The 18,927-nt window shown below is 45.9% G+C and overlaps 1 protein-coding gene across 7 annotated transcripts in view; it reads left to right on the plus strand.

Annotated features, from left to right (window-relative positions):
* Positions 1-18,927, plus strand: part of OSMR (oncostatin M receptor) — a 53,030-nt gene that overhangs the window by 28,177 nt on the left and 5,926 nt on the right. For 5 of the 7 annotated variants that reach the window (XM_032471236.1, XM_032471232.1, XM_032471263.1 and 2 more), the window contains 12 exons: positions 3,497-3,668; positions 4,413-4,688; positions 5,391-5,520; positions 6,065-6,216; positions 8,330-8,472; positions 8,783-8,936; positions 11,623-11,699; positions 12,442-12,664; positions 13,998-14,177; positions 15,228-15,332; positions 16,795-16,971; positions 17,553-17,720. In XM_032471236.1, coding sequence (XP_032327127.1) covers positions 3,497-3,668; positions 4,413-4,688; positions 5,391-5,520; positions 6,065-6,216; positions 8,330-8,472; positions 8,783-8,936; positions 11,623-11,699; positions 12,442-12,664; positions 13,998-14,177; positions 15,228-15,332; positions 16,795-16,971; positions 17,553-17,720 — 1,957 coding nt within the window. Of the gene's footprint in view, positions 1-3,496; positions 3,669-4,412; positions 4,689-5,390; positions 5,521-6,064; positions 6,217-8,329; positions 8,473-8,782; positions 8,937-10,027; positions 11,088-11,622; positions 11,700-12,441; positions 12,665-13,997; positions 14,178-15,227; positions 15,333-16,794; positions 16,972-17,552; positions 17,721-18,927 lie in introns of those variants that run through there. The other 2 variants (XM_032471243.1, XM_032471274.1) reach the window with 2 other exon arrangements.

The raw sequence follows: 18,927 nt of genomic DNA on the forward strand, positions 1-18,927 counted from the left end.
AGCTGTTTACGCCTTTGATCCGGGCAGTGGTTCTCTTTTCAAGGTAGAGCTGCTGGTGGAACCTCCCCACTGAGGCTGGAGATGTTTGAGAGCAGAGCTTTGCCTTGTCCGTTGCGTTGTCCCCATGCAAGGGTCCCAGCCCAGCCTGATCCCAACAGAGGGGAAAACTGAGGCACAGAGAGGTTTGTGGTACTGCTTTCCCCTCCTTTTTTTTTTTTTTCTGTTATTTATTCATTGGACAAGAGAGAATCACACCTGCTTATGCCAGATGCTAGGAACAGGGAAAGAAAAATCAGCTTTGACCTTGAATAGCTGACAGCACAGTTGAGAAGACAGTCCAGGACACACACAGCACACTCAGAGGGGAACTTAAGAAAAACCGAGATGGCCTCCCCGCAGCCATACACACACAGAGCCCTCCCCTCAGGCCTGAAGTCGAGGACAGACCCAGTTTTCCCTCCTGGCTGAGGGGCAGCCAGCCAGCTGAGAGGCTGCTTCTGTCTAGACAGTAACCTCCCGTTCATAGGGCCGTTCCCTGTAACGCACCATCACTCGTGCCCAAGAACAAGCAGCTTTCTAGACTCACGCCTCAGATTGCTGTGTTCCCAAACAAGCCAAAGGAAAAGCATGTGGACCCAGGTGCCGGCAGCTGGACCAAGGACCCTGAGCTGCCTCCCGGATGGCACCAGCCACTCAGGATGCGGTACATGGTCTCACCCTGGACCGGGTTTTGCCCTTGGCCTCTCCAGCCACTCACTCGTGGTTCCATCAATGGCAAGAGAAGGCAGTGGAGAGTTAACAGCTCAAGCCTGGAAGGAGGCCTGCAGCCTGAGTCAGAGAGGGATCAGCTCACACCTCAGGAACAAATCTGGGACTTCAGTTGGACTTCTGTGTAAATGCCAGTTATTCGTGACTTACTCATGTCTGCCAGGGCCAAATTAAACTTGCCACTTCAGTGAATGAAAGCAGCCCAAACACAACTCATCACATTTTTAAAGACTGCTGAATTGATGCATTCAAGGGAAGTTTTATCTCCTCCACTACTGGGCTGTAAAGACCACAAAGCACAAGTTGTGGTTACACAGAATCCACACAAACAGGGTCTGGGAGAAGTAGAGCTCCCTGCACATCAATGAGCAGCTGACGTCGTTTAGCACGGAGTTTTAGACTGTGGGCTTGGGCGCAGGCATTGTTCGAGGCTGGGGCTGTCAGTGCTGAGTGTGAGCGAGGAGTCGGACACACGAGGGTGTCCTGGGCGTGATGAGTGCCGGCAGCTCGCTGACAAGGTGCTGCAGGGTTGAGGGTAGGCAGTTTGAGGTGAAATAGGAAAGAAGATGTGAAGCTAATTTAACCTGGAGGGTGGGGAGGAATGTTCCAGAAAGATCCTAGCTGGTGTGAGCAGAGGCGCCCAGCGAGAGGGGCCAGGAGCTTTCAGGCCTGAAAGCGTGGAGCAGGCGGGGCAGGCGGGGCAGGCGGGGCAGGCGGGGCAGGCGGGGCACGGCCCGGACCACGCAGGGCCCTGGGGGCCCCTCCCGATCCTGGAAGCAGTCAGAAGGCCAGTGACGAGGCAGGGCTGGGAGTTTGAAAGAAGCTCACTTTGGCCACACAGTGGAGAGCAGTCGGGAGAACTGGAGGAGGTGAAGTCTGACCAGTATGAAGCGGGCAGTGGGGTCAGTCTGGAGGAGGGGGCTGGGAGTGGGTGGTGACAGTGGGGACAAGAGATGTGGCTGAATTCCAGAGATGGAGCAGGTGCCATCCAGTCCGTGCCTTGTTGACAGTAGAGCAAGGTCACTGCTATGGACGTAGTTCCTTTTTTTTTTTTTTTTTTGTATTGGCTCTTAAATAATCTTTAACAAAATATACCCAAGACTGTTCATTTTAAATAGTAAAAGTTACATGGCTCGGGGTTGCAAAACTTGTAGTTAAGTATGTTTTGTAAACTAGGGATAAAGAAATACAATAAACTGAAACAACAAAAACATTTGACAAATTGGAGGTCTGCGCAGAGGGATAAAGATGTGCGTGAGTGGATGCCATTCAGGGACCAAGCTCTTCTCCCTCCGGGACTGTGTGTGCTTCTGCCAAGGGCCTTGTTTCAGCTTGGTGGCCTGGGAAGGGGAAGGGCATCCGTGGAGGGAAGTCCTCCAAGTTGGGCAGCTCCAGGGCACGTGTGACGTGTGTGTTGCCCTGTCCTCTTCACTGTAGGCCTTGCCATTGGCCCTTAGAAAAATGGATGCAGACTCAGTTTTCCCCAGGAAGGGCAAGGTTTTTGTTGTCCCCATTACCCAGCTGTGGGGGCAGAAAGCAGGCGCCCTGGAGGGGCCCCCCGAGGAGCACGGGTGCCAGGAGCTGTGGGCACACGAAGCAGAATGAAGCTCAGTCCCCGCTCTCCTGGCGCCATGCTCAAGTCCAGGACACAACCACAGATGCAAGGCCAGCAGCTACTCCCAGGGTGCAGGAGGGCTTGGGGGAAGGGAGAGGAAGCCAGAGGAAGGAGCAGGAAAGGCTTGATGAAGAAGATGAGGTGTCACAGGGGCTTGAAGGTTGGGACAGATTCCCAATTCAGAGGGAGAGTGGGGGACGTGAACCCAGGGGCACTGTGCAAGCAAACCCCGAGGTGGAAGAGCGTAAAGCTCTCCAGAAGTGTGGGGAAGACCACTGTGTCCAGAGGGAAGAGTCCTGCAGGGGAGAGGCAGGTCGGAGTCAGACTGTAATTGGCCTTGGGTGACAGGGTACAGTATAAAAGGAGCCGTTGAAGTTTATTGAATTAAAGAATGAAAATACCAGAGTCTTAGAAAGCTTAAGACTACAATCTGTGCAGGCAAAAAAATTTTCAGTTCAGCTTGGACAAGATTTCCGAGAGCACAGTGTAAGGCATTCCTACATGGTTGACATCTCTGGGGACTAACGATTCTGACAGAGGGAGCTCCAGGGAGGGGGTGTGGTCCTCATGGCTACCATATCTGAAAAGACAAGAGACAAAACAAAACCAAGGGAGGAGTGAGGAGCCACCAGGAGACAACGGAACTTCAGGGTACCATGAAGGGACTCCCAGCTCTCCTGAGATCTGACCATCTTGATCTGATGAGTATTAAAAAATTCTCATTGATCTTGCTTATTTTTAGAAGAGTGACTCAATTAATTGTCTAGTTTATAAGAATTTTCTTAGCAAGTTCTATGTAACCAGCACTGTGCGTACCTTCTGTCTCTGACCTTTTCCCCCAAGACTCAAATAGCTTCTCTCACTTGCTCCACATGAGCCCCCTGGAATTGGAGGGCCAGAGGGATTGGGAGCCAAGTTTTTGAAAGGCAGGAGGCTGTGTCTGGCTCCTTGCTGGGCTGTCAGAGCACAGAGCTGGCTGGGTAGGAACAGACGGCACGTGCACATATCCCGAAGTGATGGTGGACTGTCCAGTGTGGCTTAAGGATGAGTCCAATCAAGCCATTTTCCCTGGACTGCATGGCTCTGTGTCCAAGTGTTTCTCTTTATTTCTAGGGGAACTACAGCACCGTTGTGAAGCGGGACCCAGTCCTGCATTGGAGCTGGAAATCCGAGCTCCCTTTGGAATGTGCGACCCACTTTGTAAGAATGAGGAGTAGGGTGGATGATGCCAAGATTCCCGAGCCGAGGTTCTGGAGCAACTGGAGTTCATGGAAGGAAGCAGATGGTAAGAAGTGAAGCGATAAAAGAGTAAAGGGGTTCACTGTCTAGTATTTTTCAGGGATCAGTACAGGCAGTTCCTGGGGAGGCCTACTGTGGAGGAGTGGGTGGGGAGGAAGCAGGGGACAGGCAAGGGGAGGACAGTGAGTGCCCGGGGGAAGAGCCTTGAGGGTCTTATTGCTGATGGACCATCCAGAAGGAGAGACGGAAGCAAAGGGAGACATTTAGGTGACCGGCATCTTAGGAGTGATCTACAGGACAATTTAGAGATTATGAGGGACACGTGGCTTTGGAGCTGGGCAGACCTGGTGGGTGTGAACATGGACTTATCACTTGCTGGGTTGAGGGAACTTGAGCTCAGTCCCGCCTGTCCCGTTGGGTAAGGTTGGCAAGGTAAGGATGAGAGGAGAGACTACACATAGCACTTAGCACAGGGCCGCCCACACGGCTAGGGTCAGGAGAGAGCAGCTACTGCAGTCGTAACCGATCCCTGGCAATAATACACTCACCCACAGGGTGGCAGTGTGGCTGCCAGTCTCGGTAGTAAGAACGAGAGCCGCCGTATTACCTGTGACAACAGGACTGATGTGCTTTGTGTGAACCAAAGTTTATAGATTTACTGTAGAAATTTAGTTCCTATTTTTTCCAGGAGGTAGAAAGAGCTAAAGTTATCTGTTGAGAGTGAGACAGGAGGGGGCTGGTTTGAATTTTGAGGCCAATTCTGACCGAGCTGTCTGTTTTTTCCTTGCAGCACAAAAGTCACTTGGACGTGATCCATTGTTCCTTTTCCCTAAAGATAAGCTGGTGGAGGAAGGCTCCAATGTCACCATTTGTTACATGTCTAGGAACCAACAGGATAACATATCCTGTTATCTGGAAGGCCAGCAGATCCATGGAGAACAGCTTGATTCAAATGTGTCTGCATTCAAGTTGAATAAGGTTTCTTTCATTAGGAAAACAGGGACAAATATCTTTTGTAAGGTGGACCAAAAAGACGTTATAAAAGGCATCGTTCTCTTTGTCTCAAGTAAGTGTACACATTCTCTGTGCCCCCCCTTCCCATTTCCTATGGAATAGATCAAATCTCCTTTTACCAGAAGACAAGTAAATATTTCTACTTGTGGTCTCAGTTTTCTTTTGTTTCCCAAGTCTTCTAGGGAAAACTCTGGAAAAGAGATTCTGAAGCAATACTTGGAGAAAGGATTTCCTGTTGTTTTCTTGAGCTTAGCTGACAATTTTATTCCTAGAAACCAAGAGTATTAAAGGGGAGAAAGTTCAGGTCATGACCTGGACTACTGTGAAAATACCCTGCTTTGCATTAGTTGTGCTGGAATTGCCCCAGGATGGGGGTGAGGGGTTGAGGGGGGAGTGCGGTGCTGCAGGTTGGACCCTGCCCCAGGAGGCAGCCAAGGTGGTGGCCCGAAGACCTGGGTTCCAATCTTCTTTCCACGGCTGGGCATGCCGTCTTGGCCAAGTTTCCTAGCCTCTCCCAAGTTTCCTCCTCTGTGATCAGGCACAGTAAGATTGTTGTGAGAACTGATGAATGTGATGAGGCACTGGCAATGTGACTTTCTGGAGCAGCTGATGTGTTGGCTTCCGCTGAAGTGAGCCTTTCGTTGGTCCGAGGACCTCTGTGGCCTCAGACCCCAAAGAGAGCTTTCCACTTCATTTGTCTTTCAATAAAGGGCTTCAACTAGATCTTTCATCTGCTTTTATTCTGTACGCACAGAAGTACTTGAGGAGCCCAAGGACTTTTCTTGTGAAACTCAAGACTTCAAGACTTTGACGTGTACTTGGGATCCTGGGACTGACACCAGCTTGCCTAAACGGTCTTCCCAAAGCTACACTTTATTTGAATCGTAAGTGAGCTCTGATTCTGTGAGTGACAGATTCTTCCTTGTTTAAGGTGCCTTTGACAATATAACGAAAGCCACATTTAGATGTTGCCGAAGATTTGAACAAATATTTTCAAACCACCCTGCCACAGTCAGGAAGAAACCTTTAAGTGGTCACAAGTGTGTATAATACTTTCTACCCGAGTTTTGTTTAAAAAAAAATGTAGTGTAAAAATGGATAAGAAAGACAGTTAATGGTGAATCTTGATGTGAAAATAGTTGTCTATCCTGATGTAGACCAACCTAATTCCTAACTTTTTAAGAATATCCAAAGTGAATTAAGGAGAGTTCTCACCACCCGAGATGGGAAGTCAGCTATTCATGCACATAAATCAAACTTCCTGAAACAATATTTCCCTCCGTGGTATTTGTTGGTGATAGTTTGATGCTGTAGTGTGGAACACAGTTTGAAAGCCAGTGAGTGTGTCCCCTGAGGAATTCAGGGGAACACATCTGCACTGAACAAAACTGGAAATCCTGAAATTGTTGTGTTGTTTTGTTTTTAAAGATTTTCCGGGAAAAAGATACTCTGTGAACACAAAAACTCGTGTAATTGGCAAGTAGATTCAGACTCGCAAGAAATGTATAACTTCACACTCGTGGCTGAAAACGCCTTAGGAAACAGAAGTGTCAGTGTTCTTTTTAGCCTGACCCATCGAGGTGAGACTCGCGTGTCCTAGCCCACTGCGGTCACTAACGCACCTTTGTTTGACACACCGTGTGATCAAGTAAATCCGCTGTAGATTTGTGCCTAATCCACATCCTGAGTGACAGTTTTAGCTTATAATTCTTGTTCACGCCATGCTTCTCTTCACGGATGCAAGCATGACCCCTGGCCCCCACCTGCTTGTTTGTTTAGATAATGTAATAAGGGCCCGTGAGGTTACTACTCAGCTTCAAGCTGGAAATCTGACAATGACGCGTTTCATCTCCCATCCCACAGCCCCCGCCCACTCCTTCCACTGCGATAATGGCAGATTTAAATCATGTGTATGTGTACGTGCGTATGTGTTCTCCTTGTGTCATCCCCCAAATACTGTTTTTGTTTTGTCTTAATGTATGCAAAGGACGTCAAGTTCTATGTAATAATCTAGTAAATGCTTTTTACATAATATTAATTTGCTGATTTTTACTCATATTGCTGAGTGTGGCTGTGGTCCTTCCATTTTCACTGCTGTAGAGTATTTCATTCCTGCATCTCCTCTGATGGATTTTCAGATTGTATCAAGGATCATGCGCTTGAATACGGTGTTAATAAGAGTGTTTTTATAGATGTATTCAGTACACACCAAAATTGGTTTTCTTGTGTATACACCTATATACCTGAGTGGAATTGGCGAGGACTCAGAAAATGTGAATGTTCAACTTGGAAGATAATGACAAATTAATTTCCACAGTGGTTGTACCAATACATTCCCTCAAGTTGATATTGTCACCTTTTTCGTTTTTGTCAGTTGAATGGGTGTAGAGTGGTACTTCACGATGGTTTTGAGCTACACATCTCTTAAGCTGAATATTGCTTCAGTGTTTTGACCACAACCCCTCTTTCATGAAATGCAGACTCTTTTAACATGTTCATTTTTTCTGCTCCTCCTTCTCCTTTTACCTTCTTAATTCCTACACATCGTTCTGATTTCAACTTAATCATCACTTCAGTCAGTCAGTTAATTACCAGGTGCCCCCAGTGTGGCAGACACTGGAGGCCCAGCAGTGAACAGAATTTGAGCACCTTCCCCTAATGAGCGTATGTGCTGGTGTGTGTTGAGGGAGAGGGTTGGGAGCCGGGAGTGGAGACACATGGTAAACATGTAAACAAGTTAATAAGCATTGCTGAGTCCTACCAAGAAGATAAAGTTTAGGTAAGCGGGTAGAGAATGCCTGGGGTGCTACTTCAGTTAAGATGAAGGTGTTGATGGACAAGAAGGCAAAAAACATCTAGGGGAAGAGCGTTGGCAGCCAAAGGAACAGGATTTGAAAAGGTCTTGGGATGTGAACATGCTCTGGGTGTTTGAGGGACAGAAAGAGTGTCCTTGTGTCTCTCCTGTGAGAGGAAGGAGACTGAGGCAGTAGGCAGTGGCCACGCAGCACCTGTGCAAGTGGGTAAGACAGAAGATTTTTTATTTCAAAAATTCTTTAATTTTTTTGGTTCTAAAATTGCCACTTGGTTCTTTTTTTTTTTTTTTTAATAGTTTCTATTTCTCTATGGAGAAGTGTTTTCCTTATGTTCTTTTCAGATGTATTTACTTTTACCTCATTTATCTGTTTTAAAATCTTTATCTAATACTTGTAGCATCTTCAGGGAAATATCTTGATGCATGGATCATCTCAAGGTTGGCGTCTGTCTTTTCCCATGGAAATTGGTGACACTTTCTTTTCCTTTCTCTTTTCTTTTTTTTTTTCATTTTGGACTGTAGCCTTCACATTGTTAAGGGTTATTTTGGTTCGACTCTGGCTTCTGTTATATTCTCTTTGAGGATCACTTCTCCACATTTTGACTCCGTTCTACAATCTGCCTGCTTTTGTTTAATTTTAAGAATCTCAGTTTCTTTTTATATTTTGTTCAGATTTCTAATATAATCAGTGAGGAGACACAAGGCTATAGTTGGCTTACTCTGTCTTGGCTAGTCAGTCTGCTTTTGTTTGTCACTTTCTCAAACAATAAACAAAAAGAAATGCTTATTGAATAAATCAAGGAAGAAATGAATTGTCTGTTTGCCAAAGGCTTTTTGGATCTGCGCTTAAATGTTTTTTATGTTTTAACCTTTTTTGGCAGTTCATCCAAAGACTCCCTATAACTTATTCCTCAAAAATGTCAGTGGCACAAAGGCCACCGTGACCTGGAAGGTGCACCCCATTGGGAATTACTCCACACTTTTGTGTCAGCTTGATCTCCTTGGTGAAGGAAACGTGATACAAGTAAGAATACTGCTTAATTTTCTATTTTCAAAAATTTCTTTATGTTTGAACAGAAATGCTGCTGAATACAATCTCTTTAAACTCTTTTTCCTATGTGGGTTCAGATGGTGTGGGTCATCTGTGAAAAAGGTCCAGGAAATGAATCATCAATTTTAAGAGTCAGGAAAAAGGCCTCAGAGTTTTTTTTTTTCCTCTCTAATAACTAGTCTTCCTCCAAATCAGGATGTTCCATGTGTGGTTTGGCTTTACAATAAAGTATGCTCACCAGTACTTCTGTCTTCTTTTTCCTTTTCTTTTTTTTTAAATCAAGCAACACAATGTTTCCATCAAGGAGAATGGTGAGTACCTCTTAAGTGAACTGGAGCCGGACACAGAATATATGGCCCGAGTACGCTGTGCAGATGCCAACCACTTCTGGAAATGGAGCGGATCGATAAGTCAGAAATTCATCACCGCTGAAGCTGGTATGTGCAACTCTCTGCCGTCTAACCAAGGGTCTAAACTCACTCACAGGAGGTGGGTGGGCTTCCTGGAGAACTTTTGGTTGTACCAAAAAACTACGAGGAAAGTATTACAGCAGAGGCTGGGTACCATCTTTAAAAGACAAAACAAATCTTGAATTAAATGCCTTATGAGATGTGAGTAGCAAGGCGTCTACCTTAAATATTTGCCATCCGAGATATTTCTACTGGACCTTTTCTTTCTCATCTTTGATTTTGTGAAAATGGTTTCTAAGCTACTGGTATTGCTGGATTCCCATTGGATCTGGGGCTGTGTCAATTAATATAGACTTTTAATTCAGGATTAGGGACAAACAGTAGTGTTCCTGCTGAGGAAAGCCCTGATCTCATACCAAACAGCCTTGGGCTGTGTTTGGAAATGTAATGATATTTGGAACCTTAAATCACTATTGTTGAGTCGTTGATTCCAGTGACAGCAAACTTCCCGTCATGCTCTCAGAGGTCGTTCCCTCAATATTCATGGAGCTTTTCTCCCAAATAACTATGTGTAAGGCCTCAAATAGACCTCAGGAGGTTAAATGGCCCAGCCCTGCTTTCATCTCCTTCCAATTCCAGGTAATAAAGTATTACACTGTGGCCCTGTCTACCTGACGCAACTTGGGCCATAGACTAGGGAGACTTGCCCGGTTGGCCAAGTTAATGAACAGCAGAGACCTAACAGTAGTACCAGAGTGGTTCCCATTTACTGAGTGTGTAGCATGTGCCAGACAAGCTCCCAGGGCTCACGGTGTTCTCTTTAATCCTCCCTGCATGCAGAAGTTCCCGTTAGTCTCCTCACTGGCTAGATGAGGACATGCAGATGAGGAGAAGGAGTTTAACTGCCCGCCAGCCAGTGACTGAGCTGTGACCGTGGCTCACACCGGGCTGGGCTGTCTGACTCTGAGCTCCACCCTCAACCAGACTGGGCTCTGCGTTTTGTCTCTTGGGGGTGTCATTACAGCCTTGAGATCTTGTTGATTCAAGTCCTGACAATTTTACTGCCTAAGGAAAGATTACATATACTTATTTTATTTCCTCTTATTATTTGTTTGTAGGCTGGCAGGGCTCTTTGTGTTTCTGCCTGGAGGGACCATTTTAAACCAGCGACTCTGATGGGGGGGTGGCACGAAGTGCATCAAAACCTACACCTGGGGCGGGGCCGGTCACCAGAGGCGCTCAGCCGGCCTCCTCTCCATGTCTGCAGTCCCCACCCACCCTCATACCCCACCAAGACCCATCCCTTTCCTCAGGGGTGTAGACCCCTCAAGAATCCCTGTGACTGAGATCCGTGTTCCTGATGGTGACGTGGTTTATTTCTTAGCTGTGTTTTATTAAAGAATGTTTACTTTATCACTACTGCTTTGCTTTGGGATTTTTTGCAAATTGCTTCCAATATTATACCTAAAATTTAGTGCAAGGGGAAAATGACAAAAGGGTAGTGTTTTTAGTAAGTTGTTTCTTTTAGATTATAGTCTAATAAACTGAAAATAACAAGTGTGCATTTGATGATGACAAGATGGTGAATCTATAGATTTTTTTTTTAACCTCTGATAACACTTTGCTTGATGCTGGAAATGGCAGAGTTTATGTGTATTATAATCCTGCATAAGCAGAGCCATAGTGGGCAGAGCTAAGTGACACCACGGGAGAAGTTATATTGACAGAAATGTGGAGCACCGTCAGCTGCGCTGCTGTTCTCTTTTCTTGCAAGTAGCAGTTTATAAACCAGCTGAAGATTTTGCATTGAACTTGGGATTCCATATTGTGCCTGAGTATTTCAATAAGTTTTTGACTTAATATTGGCTTCTCTGATGGCTTATACAGCAAATTGAAATCTGCCTTTCACAGATTTTTAAAACAGAGGGTCACCTTTAAGTCAAGTAGAAAGTGTCAGCAACTAAATGGAAAAAAAAAAAAGGACTGACTTAAATTTCAATGATTGGAAATTGCAAACTATTTTTTTTATAAAACAGTTAAGTCTCTATGTGTTATGTTCCAAAATCAACTCTTCCTGCACAGAGATGTGTTGAATCAAATCACAAATCACTTGTGCTACAGTTTACTGGCAGGAAAGACAAGGAGGAAAGCTCTTCTAGAACAACAGAGTGATGAGAGTCATGACTGGGGGAGGCGTGTAGCCAGTGCCCTGAGGGTCCACATGCAGGCAGCTGCCCCAGGCTCAGGCCGGGAGCTGGGGGGCGCTCGTCCAGCTATGACTCCAGCAAGGGGCCAGCCTGTGTGCAGGGCCCGGGCTCCCCGATGAAGTGCCTCCATTACAACCTTCACAAATGGGGCAAGGAAGTGGTAATGGTCTGCTGCTCCTAGAAATTGCTAAACTGGGAAATTAACCTAACTAACCTCCTCAAATTGGACTGATACATGATTCCAAAATTCCTTGGTAGCTTCCAGAAGCTCTGAGGCTTGAGGTTCCTAAAGGCCCAGTGTGATGTCCCATTCAGATGTAGCAGACCTTTTGTAAAGCACCTGCGTGTGCCCCGAGTGAGGCGTAGAAGCCACAGAGTGGAACAGTGAGAGGCAGGCCTCAGCTGGGACAGGCCGTCGTCGCTTTGTCGACCGCACCAGGGAAAGGTTGGATGTATTGCTTTACATGCATATTGTGACCCAAGAGCTTCTCTTTGGTTGATTTCAGCTCCCTCAGAGGCTCTCGATGTCTGGAGAAATGTGAAGTCGGTGTCAGGACGTCCTACTGTGACTTTATTCTGGAAGGTAAGACGCACAGATTCAAAAAGACAGGTTTTTGCTTAGTGCTGTGTCTTTCACCGGAACTGGGTATTGGTGCAGCCTTCTGATTAGGACGGAACTTCACACGCATCCAATAGAATTTCCTACCTTCCCCACATCCACGTCCCTGCTAACTCCTTCCTTGGCCGCCCATGGCCTGGATGGCCAGCTCTGATTGTTAGAACCCGCATCTCCGTCACCTCCCCTCAGGCCTGCGCCTGACATTTGCAGGGCCCAGGGTCGGAGGCTAAGTGGAGAGGCGCAGACCACACTTACGTGTCATGAATATTTAAATATGTCAGAGGATTTACATTTAAAAGTTGTAAGTCAAGCTGAAAACCTGTAATATAAGATCAGTCTTGTCCTTCAACCTTGACTAACGTGCCTGCATGAGACCCTGTTTGCTTAATTACTTTTTCATCTTTTCTGTCCCTCAGTTGCCTTACACACACACACACACAGAGCAAATTAAAATAGTTTAATAGAGAAAATAACCCTCTAAGCCAAGCTTGAAATCAGACATTCTATTCTAACCAAACTGAGTAAAAAATAGGACCGTTTTGGGGTGAGTTCAAAAGGAGATTGTGTCCAGAGAAGAGGGACCTAGGCAGAAATCAAGAGAAAAGGGGACTCCTTAGCCTGGATTTGAAAAAACACTCGGTGAGAAAGCCTTCCCATTAATTAAGAAAACTAAGCATTTTGAAATGATTATCAATATCTTTTTCAGCCCCTATCAAAATTGCACGCCAACGGGAAGATCCTGTCCTACAATGTCACTGTAGAAAATCTAGACAGACTATCCGGGTTAGAGGTCCACTCCGTTCCGGCCACGGCCAACGGCACAGAACTGACCCTTGACCAGGACTCCTACCAGATCCACGTCACAGCTCTCAACAGTGCGGGCCCGTCTCCTGCTTCTGTGATTGTCGTTTCTGGGGACCCTGGAAATGGTGAGTTTGTTTTGTTTTGTTTTGTTTCTCTAGGAAGACGTGGATGGTGTTATGAGGTAGAATGGAGAAATTGGAAAGAGTATTTGGGGAGACAAAAGATCTAGCTGGCAAACACTGACAGTTATCTGCTTTAGGTCCAGGCATGTCCGCGGTTTCCTAGGACAGTCCTCAGTGTGGGAAGATTTCAGTCGTAGTTCAGGACATTTCTGCCCCGGAGATTTGCCCACAAACTTGGGAAGTGATCTCAGATTTATTCAAATAAATGTAACATCAACACATAGTCCTAACTGAGAGTTAGAGTTGGTCTGAACATGCTTTGTGGCTTACGAAATATGATTTGCATTTATTAAATGGGGAACCCCTTGCCTTATACCTTGGGCTACACATTCCTTTGGGTGCTCCCAGCTGGACGACAATTTGGTGCCCTAAAATATTTAGTAGCACCTGGCTTTCATATCAATGTTCAGCATTCATTAGAATTGCCAGATAAAATACAGGATGCCCAGTTAAACTTGAATTGCAGATAAACAACAGGTAAATTTTGAGTGTCACCCTTTTTCTAATTGTCAGATCTTAGGAAAACTGCCCTGGCACATAAAATACACTGAGGTGGCGTCCAGGTCATAAGTAGCGTGCCCATCCTTGCATAATCCGACTTAGTCCACCTCTGAAGTGTTTTTTCTTTTTTTCCTCTGCAGTCACCTCAGTTTCTACCCCTGACATCTCAGAGACAGCAGTTAGTTCAGGGGCAGCCAGCATTATGTGGGGGAGTTAAGCTGAATTAGTCATTCATTCAGCAGATAATTTTTTAAAGCAGATCAAGTACCAGACACAGCCCTTGGTCAAGGATCAGCAACCTTTTTGGTTTAAGGGCAGATAGTAAGTAATCGGGGCTTTGTAGGCCAGATGTTCTCCATTCCATATTCTATATTCTTCGTTTGTTTGTGTTTTTACAACTCTTTATAAATTGTAAAACCATTCTTCGCTCAAGGGTCCTATAAAAACAAGCTTTGGAGGCTGGATTTGTCCTGCTAGCGGTGGTTTGCTGTTCCTTGTTTTAGGGGCTGACTTCCCTTTGGGTCTCAGCAGGTCAGAACAAGGGCATCTGAAGGGCAGGTGTGAAATTCTGCTGGTAAGTGAGAGGCAGAAAAACACTCAGGAAAAAAAGAAAACCTGTCCCTCCCGCCTCCACCCCGGGCCCCGCAGCAACTGAAGTGGTAGGGCTCTTACCTGCTAGACAGACTGCTTGTTCAGATTTCTTTTCTTCTTTCGATACTTTGGCAAAATGTACAACAAATTAAATCTGAAGCATTGCCCTATTTCTAATGTACAGAAGAGGTTGAAGAAGAAAGAGTTAATGGTACAGAGGATGGATTTTCTGTGTCTTGGAAACCCCAATCCGGAAAGGCCATTGGCTACGTGGTGGAGTGGTGTGACCATCCCCAGGATCTGCCCTGTGATCTCCAGTGGAAAAACCTCAGCTCCAATACCACAAGCACAGTCATCAGCTCGGGTAAAGAGAACTTTCCGTGTTACCATCTCGCTCCATCCACCTGGCAGCAAGTTCAACTAGGATTTCTGGACCATCTCAAAGATACTTTGTGCTCAACCAGTAAAACTGAAATTACACATCCAGCATGGGTCCTAGGAGTTCAGATTTTGCAATGATGTGACCTAAGATTGCATCTTTAAATCTACTTTTACAGAGAATATCCAGACCTAATGCTGGGATAGGTGTTCACGATGTTCTTGAATTTGTTCCTCTAGCTCAGCAGTCCCAGGTGAATGGCAGAGAGACAGCATAATAGTTGTCCTGAGAGCTCTTACAAAAGCAAAGAAGCTTATGGATTTGGGAGACGTAGACGTAGACCTGATGGGAATCGATCATCAAGTCTTTTGATTTCAGTGGAACGCGTAGAACTTGGTCTCCTATCTCCCACGTTAGATTTGTAATTTCAAGATTGCTAGTGTAGCAGCCAGAGGAGCCTGGGTTTGTGGCTTCAGCAGAGGGTTGGTGGCGCCATCTGCTGGGCTTAGATAAAAATGTGGGTATCATCTGGTCCAGAGGGTGGTTGACAGAGGCCACTGGAAGGCATCCAGCTGCCCTTGGGGAGTGAGGAGTCTTGGCTTGAGCAGTGTCAGTGGCCTGGTGGGTGCTGAGGGTGGACTGCAGAGGCGCCATGTGAGGGATGAGTTTGCGGAAGCAAACCTTCCAGATGCCTGGCCTTCATGGGAAAGGAGAAGTCATTGGCAGGGGATTTGGAGTCAAAGGAGAGTTTTACAGGACTTAGTCAAATTCTGCACCCAGTTTCCTACACCTGGATAAGGGCGTGTCTCAGAGCTCTTGAGGAGAGGACGATGTAAAGGACAGCCCCCAGGTGTCGTCGGAAATGATGGAGAATTCCAAGGCTCAGCAGAAGGAGGGAACACAGTGGGGATGAAAGGCAGAAACCTTAAGGAGGAAATTATTACAAAGACACAAATTCATTTTTCACTCTTCTTCTCTTCAGAAGTAAAGAGAATGTCATTCTGTGTTACTGAAAATCTCGTTTTCCTTCTCTAGGTGCTTTTAGACCAGGGGTTCGTTACAACTTCAGAATTTATGAAATTTCTACAGAAAGGATGGCTTATTTATTGGAGAAAAAGGCAGGATACTTGAAGGAACTGGGTAAGTTTAAAGCATTTAATGTCTCATGGGCAAACTTGTTCAGAACAATCCAGAGACTCTTTGCTTTGCGTTTAGGAAGATTTCAACACCTTTCCTAATTTTCAGTGTCCCATTTACTCTGATAATTGGAGTTTATTTTAAAATTATTTTTAATCATACAACTGTAAAACATTTTTATTAAAAATATAACTAATATATTGTAATATAATATATTATAAAATGTTATACAAAAGAAGACAAAAACCATTGCTAGCTTTGTCACCTAAAGGTAAATATCCAGAGTTAATAACATTTTATGTGTATCCTTTCTCTGTACAGATACACATTTTAAATAAAAATGGGATCTTACTCTGTACAGTTTGTAAAGTGCTTTTTGACTTGTATCACTAAATATTACTTAACTGTATCATTTTTTATGACTGCACGTGCCTTGTGGTTTGCGTATGTCATAGGACATTTAGGATAATTACAGTATTTTTCAACTAAAAGCTAAAATCCACCCTCAGTTATCTTCCAGTCTCAAATACTCAGTCTTTCTTTTTACTTGGTTGAATCTCTCATACCCTGACTACCATCAATTTAGTTAAATCTTTGTCCATTGCCACGATAATGGTTTTTAAATGAAGTCTTAGAGGTAGAATACTTGAGCCAAGATGTTTGAACTTCTTAAATACAATTTTACAATTTTTAAGACTTTTGATAGATACTGTTACATTGCCGCCCCCAGAACCTGTGCCACGATGCCACCAGCAGCGTGGGGGGCGGGGGGGCTAGAGCACCTTCTCGGCATCCCAGAATCACGCCCCCTGGAAGCCAGGCGGCTGGGTCCTCCGTTGTCGCGCACCGATCAGATCAGGTCTCGGGGTTCCCCGTTTGGTAGGAGCTGCCCGAGACAGGCGGGAGGGGTGTGTTGGTGCGTGTGCCGGCGGCATACGCCAGGTGTGCACCCGCGTCTGTGCGGACACAGGCTCGCGGAAGCCTTCAGGATAAACGCGTCCCGATTCTTCAGTGACGCTCTGACAGCGGTGCGTTACCACAGCCTGAGAACTAGAGTTCTTCAGATCCGCCCTCACCTCCTCCAACATCACCCTTCCTCCCCCGCCCCGTTCCTTCCACTTGCAGTTCGTGCTCTCAAATACTGTTTAGAATTCAGGAGAAGGGTGAAGTCTAGGAAAGCCTTTATTCTCTTTCTCGCTGTATGACTTCACACAAGTTACTGAGCCTCTCTGGGCATCCATTTCTACATCTGAGAGGCAAGACTTAAGACGCTTACCCATCCCCTTGCCAGCTCCCACCCACTACGTCAAGGCATACCCCTCCCGCGCCCCCAGAGAAAAAGATGGCTCCTTCACTTGGTGTGAGCATCCCCGGGCTTGGCTGTGGCTCCGCTCCTGGTTTACATGAGTACTCTGAGACTGTTTCCAAACCCTGGCTCTTACATCATCGCCACTTCCTTCCCTAGCTCCTTCAGACAACCCTCAAGTGGTCGTGAGTAACTTGACCTCCCACTCTTTCACTCTGAGTTGGAAGGACTATTCCACTGACTCCCAGCCCGGTTTTATACAAGGGTACTATGTCTACCTGAGATCCAAGGCAGAGAAGGAGTGCCACCCGGGGTTCAAAAAGGCAACTCTTCCAGGTAACTTTTTTTAGGTTTCTTTACAGTTTCAAGATCTCATTATTTGAAATCATTGGAAAGACTGCCTGCCATCCCGTGGCCAGGATGAACCCTACGCTCCTGTGCTTTTATGGTTGAATGCTATTCTTAAACAGATTAGTAGGGTGGACAAAATGACGGGGGCCAAGATTTTTTCCTTAAAGACAATGTGGCCTGATATTTCTAGAAGCACTTGAAGCTCCTTAAGAAAACTTCCCACTTAGGAAATTTCCTGGCTAACCTTATTTTCTTTGACTTTGTTCAAACTTACCACAATGCATTTGAAGTAGCTCTTGCAAGTGATTACTCTCGCTTGCAGATTTGCGTGCTCCCCGGGAAGAGTGAAATCCTTTGGTGGAGTGTTGGCTTTCCTTGCTCTCTCCTGAACACTTGGCCAGTGTCCCCGGTGTGATGAAATTAGGATTTCATATTGGAGGCTGGTTTAGAATTGTTGGCAGTGCTGAGTCAACATGAGTATCAGTGCCCAACTCTCTCACAAGATTTCTAACACACTCTTAAGAATTTTTTCTTCTTGAAAAAAAATTTTTTTTTGAAAACCACAGATAAGTCAGCTTGTTGCCAACACAGAATCGACAACCCAGAACAAAAAACATTTGTTATGGAAAACTTACAGCCAGAATCCGTCTACGAGTTTCTCGTCACCCCATACACAAGTGCTGGCAGCGGCCCCCTGGACGCCTTCACAAAGGTCACGACCCCAGATGAATACTGTGAGTTTTTCCAAATCAGAACTCTTCCTTTAGGGGTTCCTGGGAAACTAGCACATGGCCGTGGGCTTTGTCTAGATCAGGAATTTTTAAACCTTTCTTCTCTGCCTTTCTGTCTTTGTCTCTTCTTTCTCTTCATGAAATTGTTTCGCAAAAGAAAAAAAAATGCGACACAGAATCCCACTACATGAAACAGATGAGTGAAGCTAATCCAACTGACCTATGACCTGGGAGCTTCCTCTTGCTTCTCACAGTGGCCCCTGAGGCACTTCTCTGGAACTCAGTCCCGGAATAGTTTGAAAATCACAGATCGAGTATTTTAGTGTTGACCTCGGAAGAGCCCTGTTCTGTCTTGCGAGGGGGCACGGGGTGGGGCAGGGGTGTTTTCCTGCAACCAGACTTTCTGGCTGGTGTCCCTCGGTGGTGAATGACTTGGTAAATTACTTGCTTCCTGACTTTGCCCCTTGGGGGGCACTAGATGGTGCGGTGGGGCAGGTAGTGTTGGTTCACAAACCCTGGGTTTGCAGATTTGGTGGAGAAAGGGTGAGATAAAGAGAGCCATCCTTTCAAAACGTATTTGGCTTGAAAGATGGAGAAAGAAGAGGGAGGGGGAAGAATGGCAGAAACTGGTTCCTGGTCAGTAAGATTCTCCCAGAAAACCCTGACCACCAACAAACAGGAAGGTGGGGGAGGAAGCAGGAGAAGGTAGGTGGCAAATAGGGACTCATGGAAGGTCCACGCAGGAAGGGACCTTTTGAGATAATCCTCCGTGAAAAACAAACAGGCTAAAATGTCTGCCTGAGTTACCTACTGCCCTCCGTGCAGGGTGGGGCTGAAGGCGGAGCTGCGGGGATAGGGTGGCCCCTCTAGGCACACAGAGCTGCTGGCCCTGGGTGCCCTGACTCGTGATGAGGATGCTCATGACCGCAGTGGCAGCCTGGCGCCCTCAACACTGATCACTGCTAGCCTGAAACATCACCTGGGGGCTCTCAGCCAAAGGCCAGAGCTCTCAGAGCCAGTTCAAGATTTTGGTCAACAATTCATACTACTTGAGCAGGCTTACCATTTTGGAGTGAATTTTAAATTTCCAGGCTATTTTTGTTCCAGCTTTGGTATTTACTCGGCTGGTAGAGGTGTGTGTGTTACACACACAGACACACACACACAGATAATACATATAATTACCTTTATCCCAGGTATATTTTCTGGG

Source organism: Camelus ferus, chromosome 3 (genome assembly GCF_009834535.1).
Source record: "Camelus ferus isolate YT-003-E chromosome 3, BCGSAC_Cfer_1.0, whole genome shotgun sequence".
NCBI lineage: Eukaryota > Metazoa > Chordata > Mammalia > Artiodactyla > Camelidae > Camelus > Camelus ferus.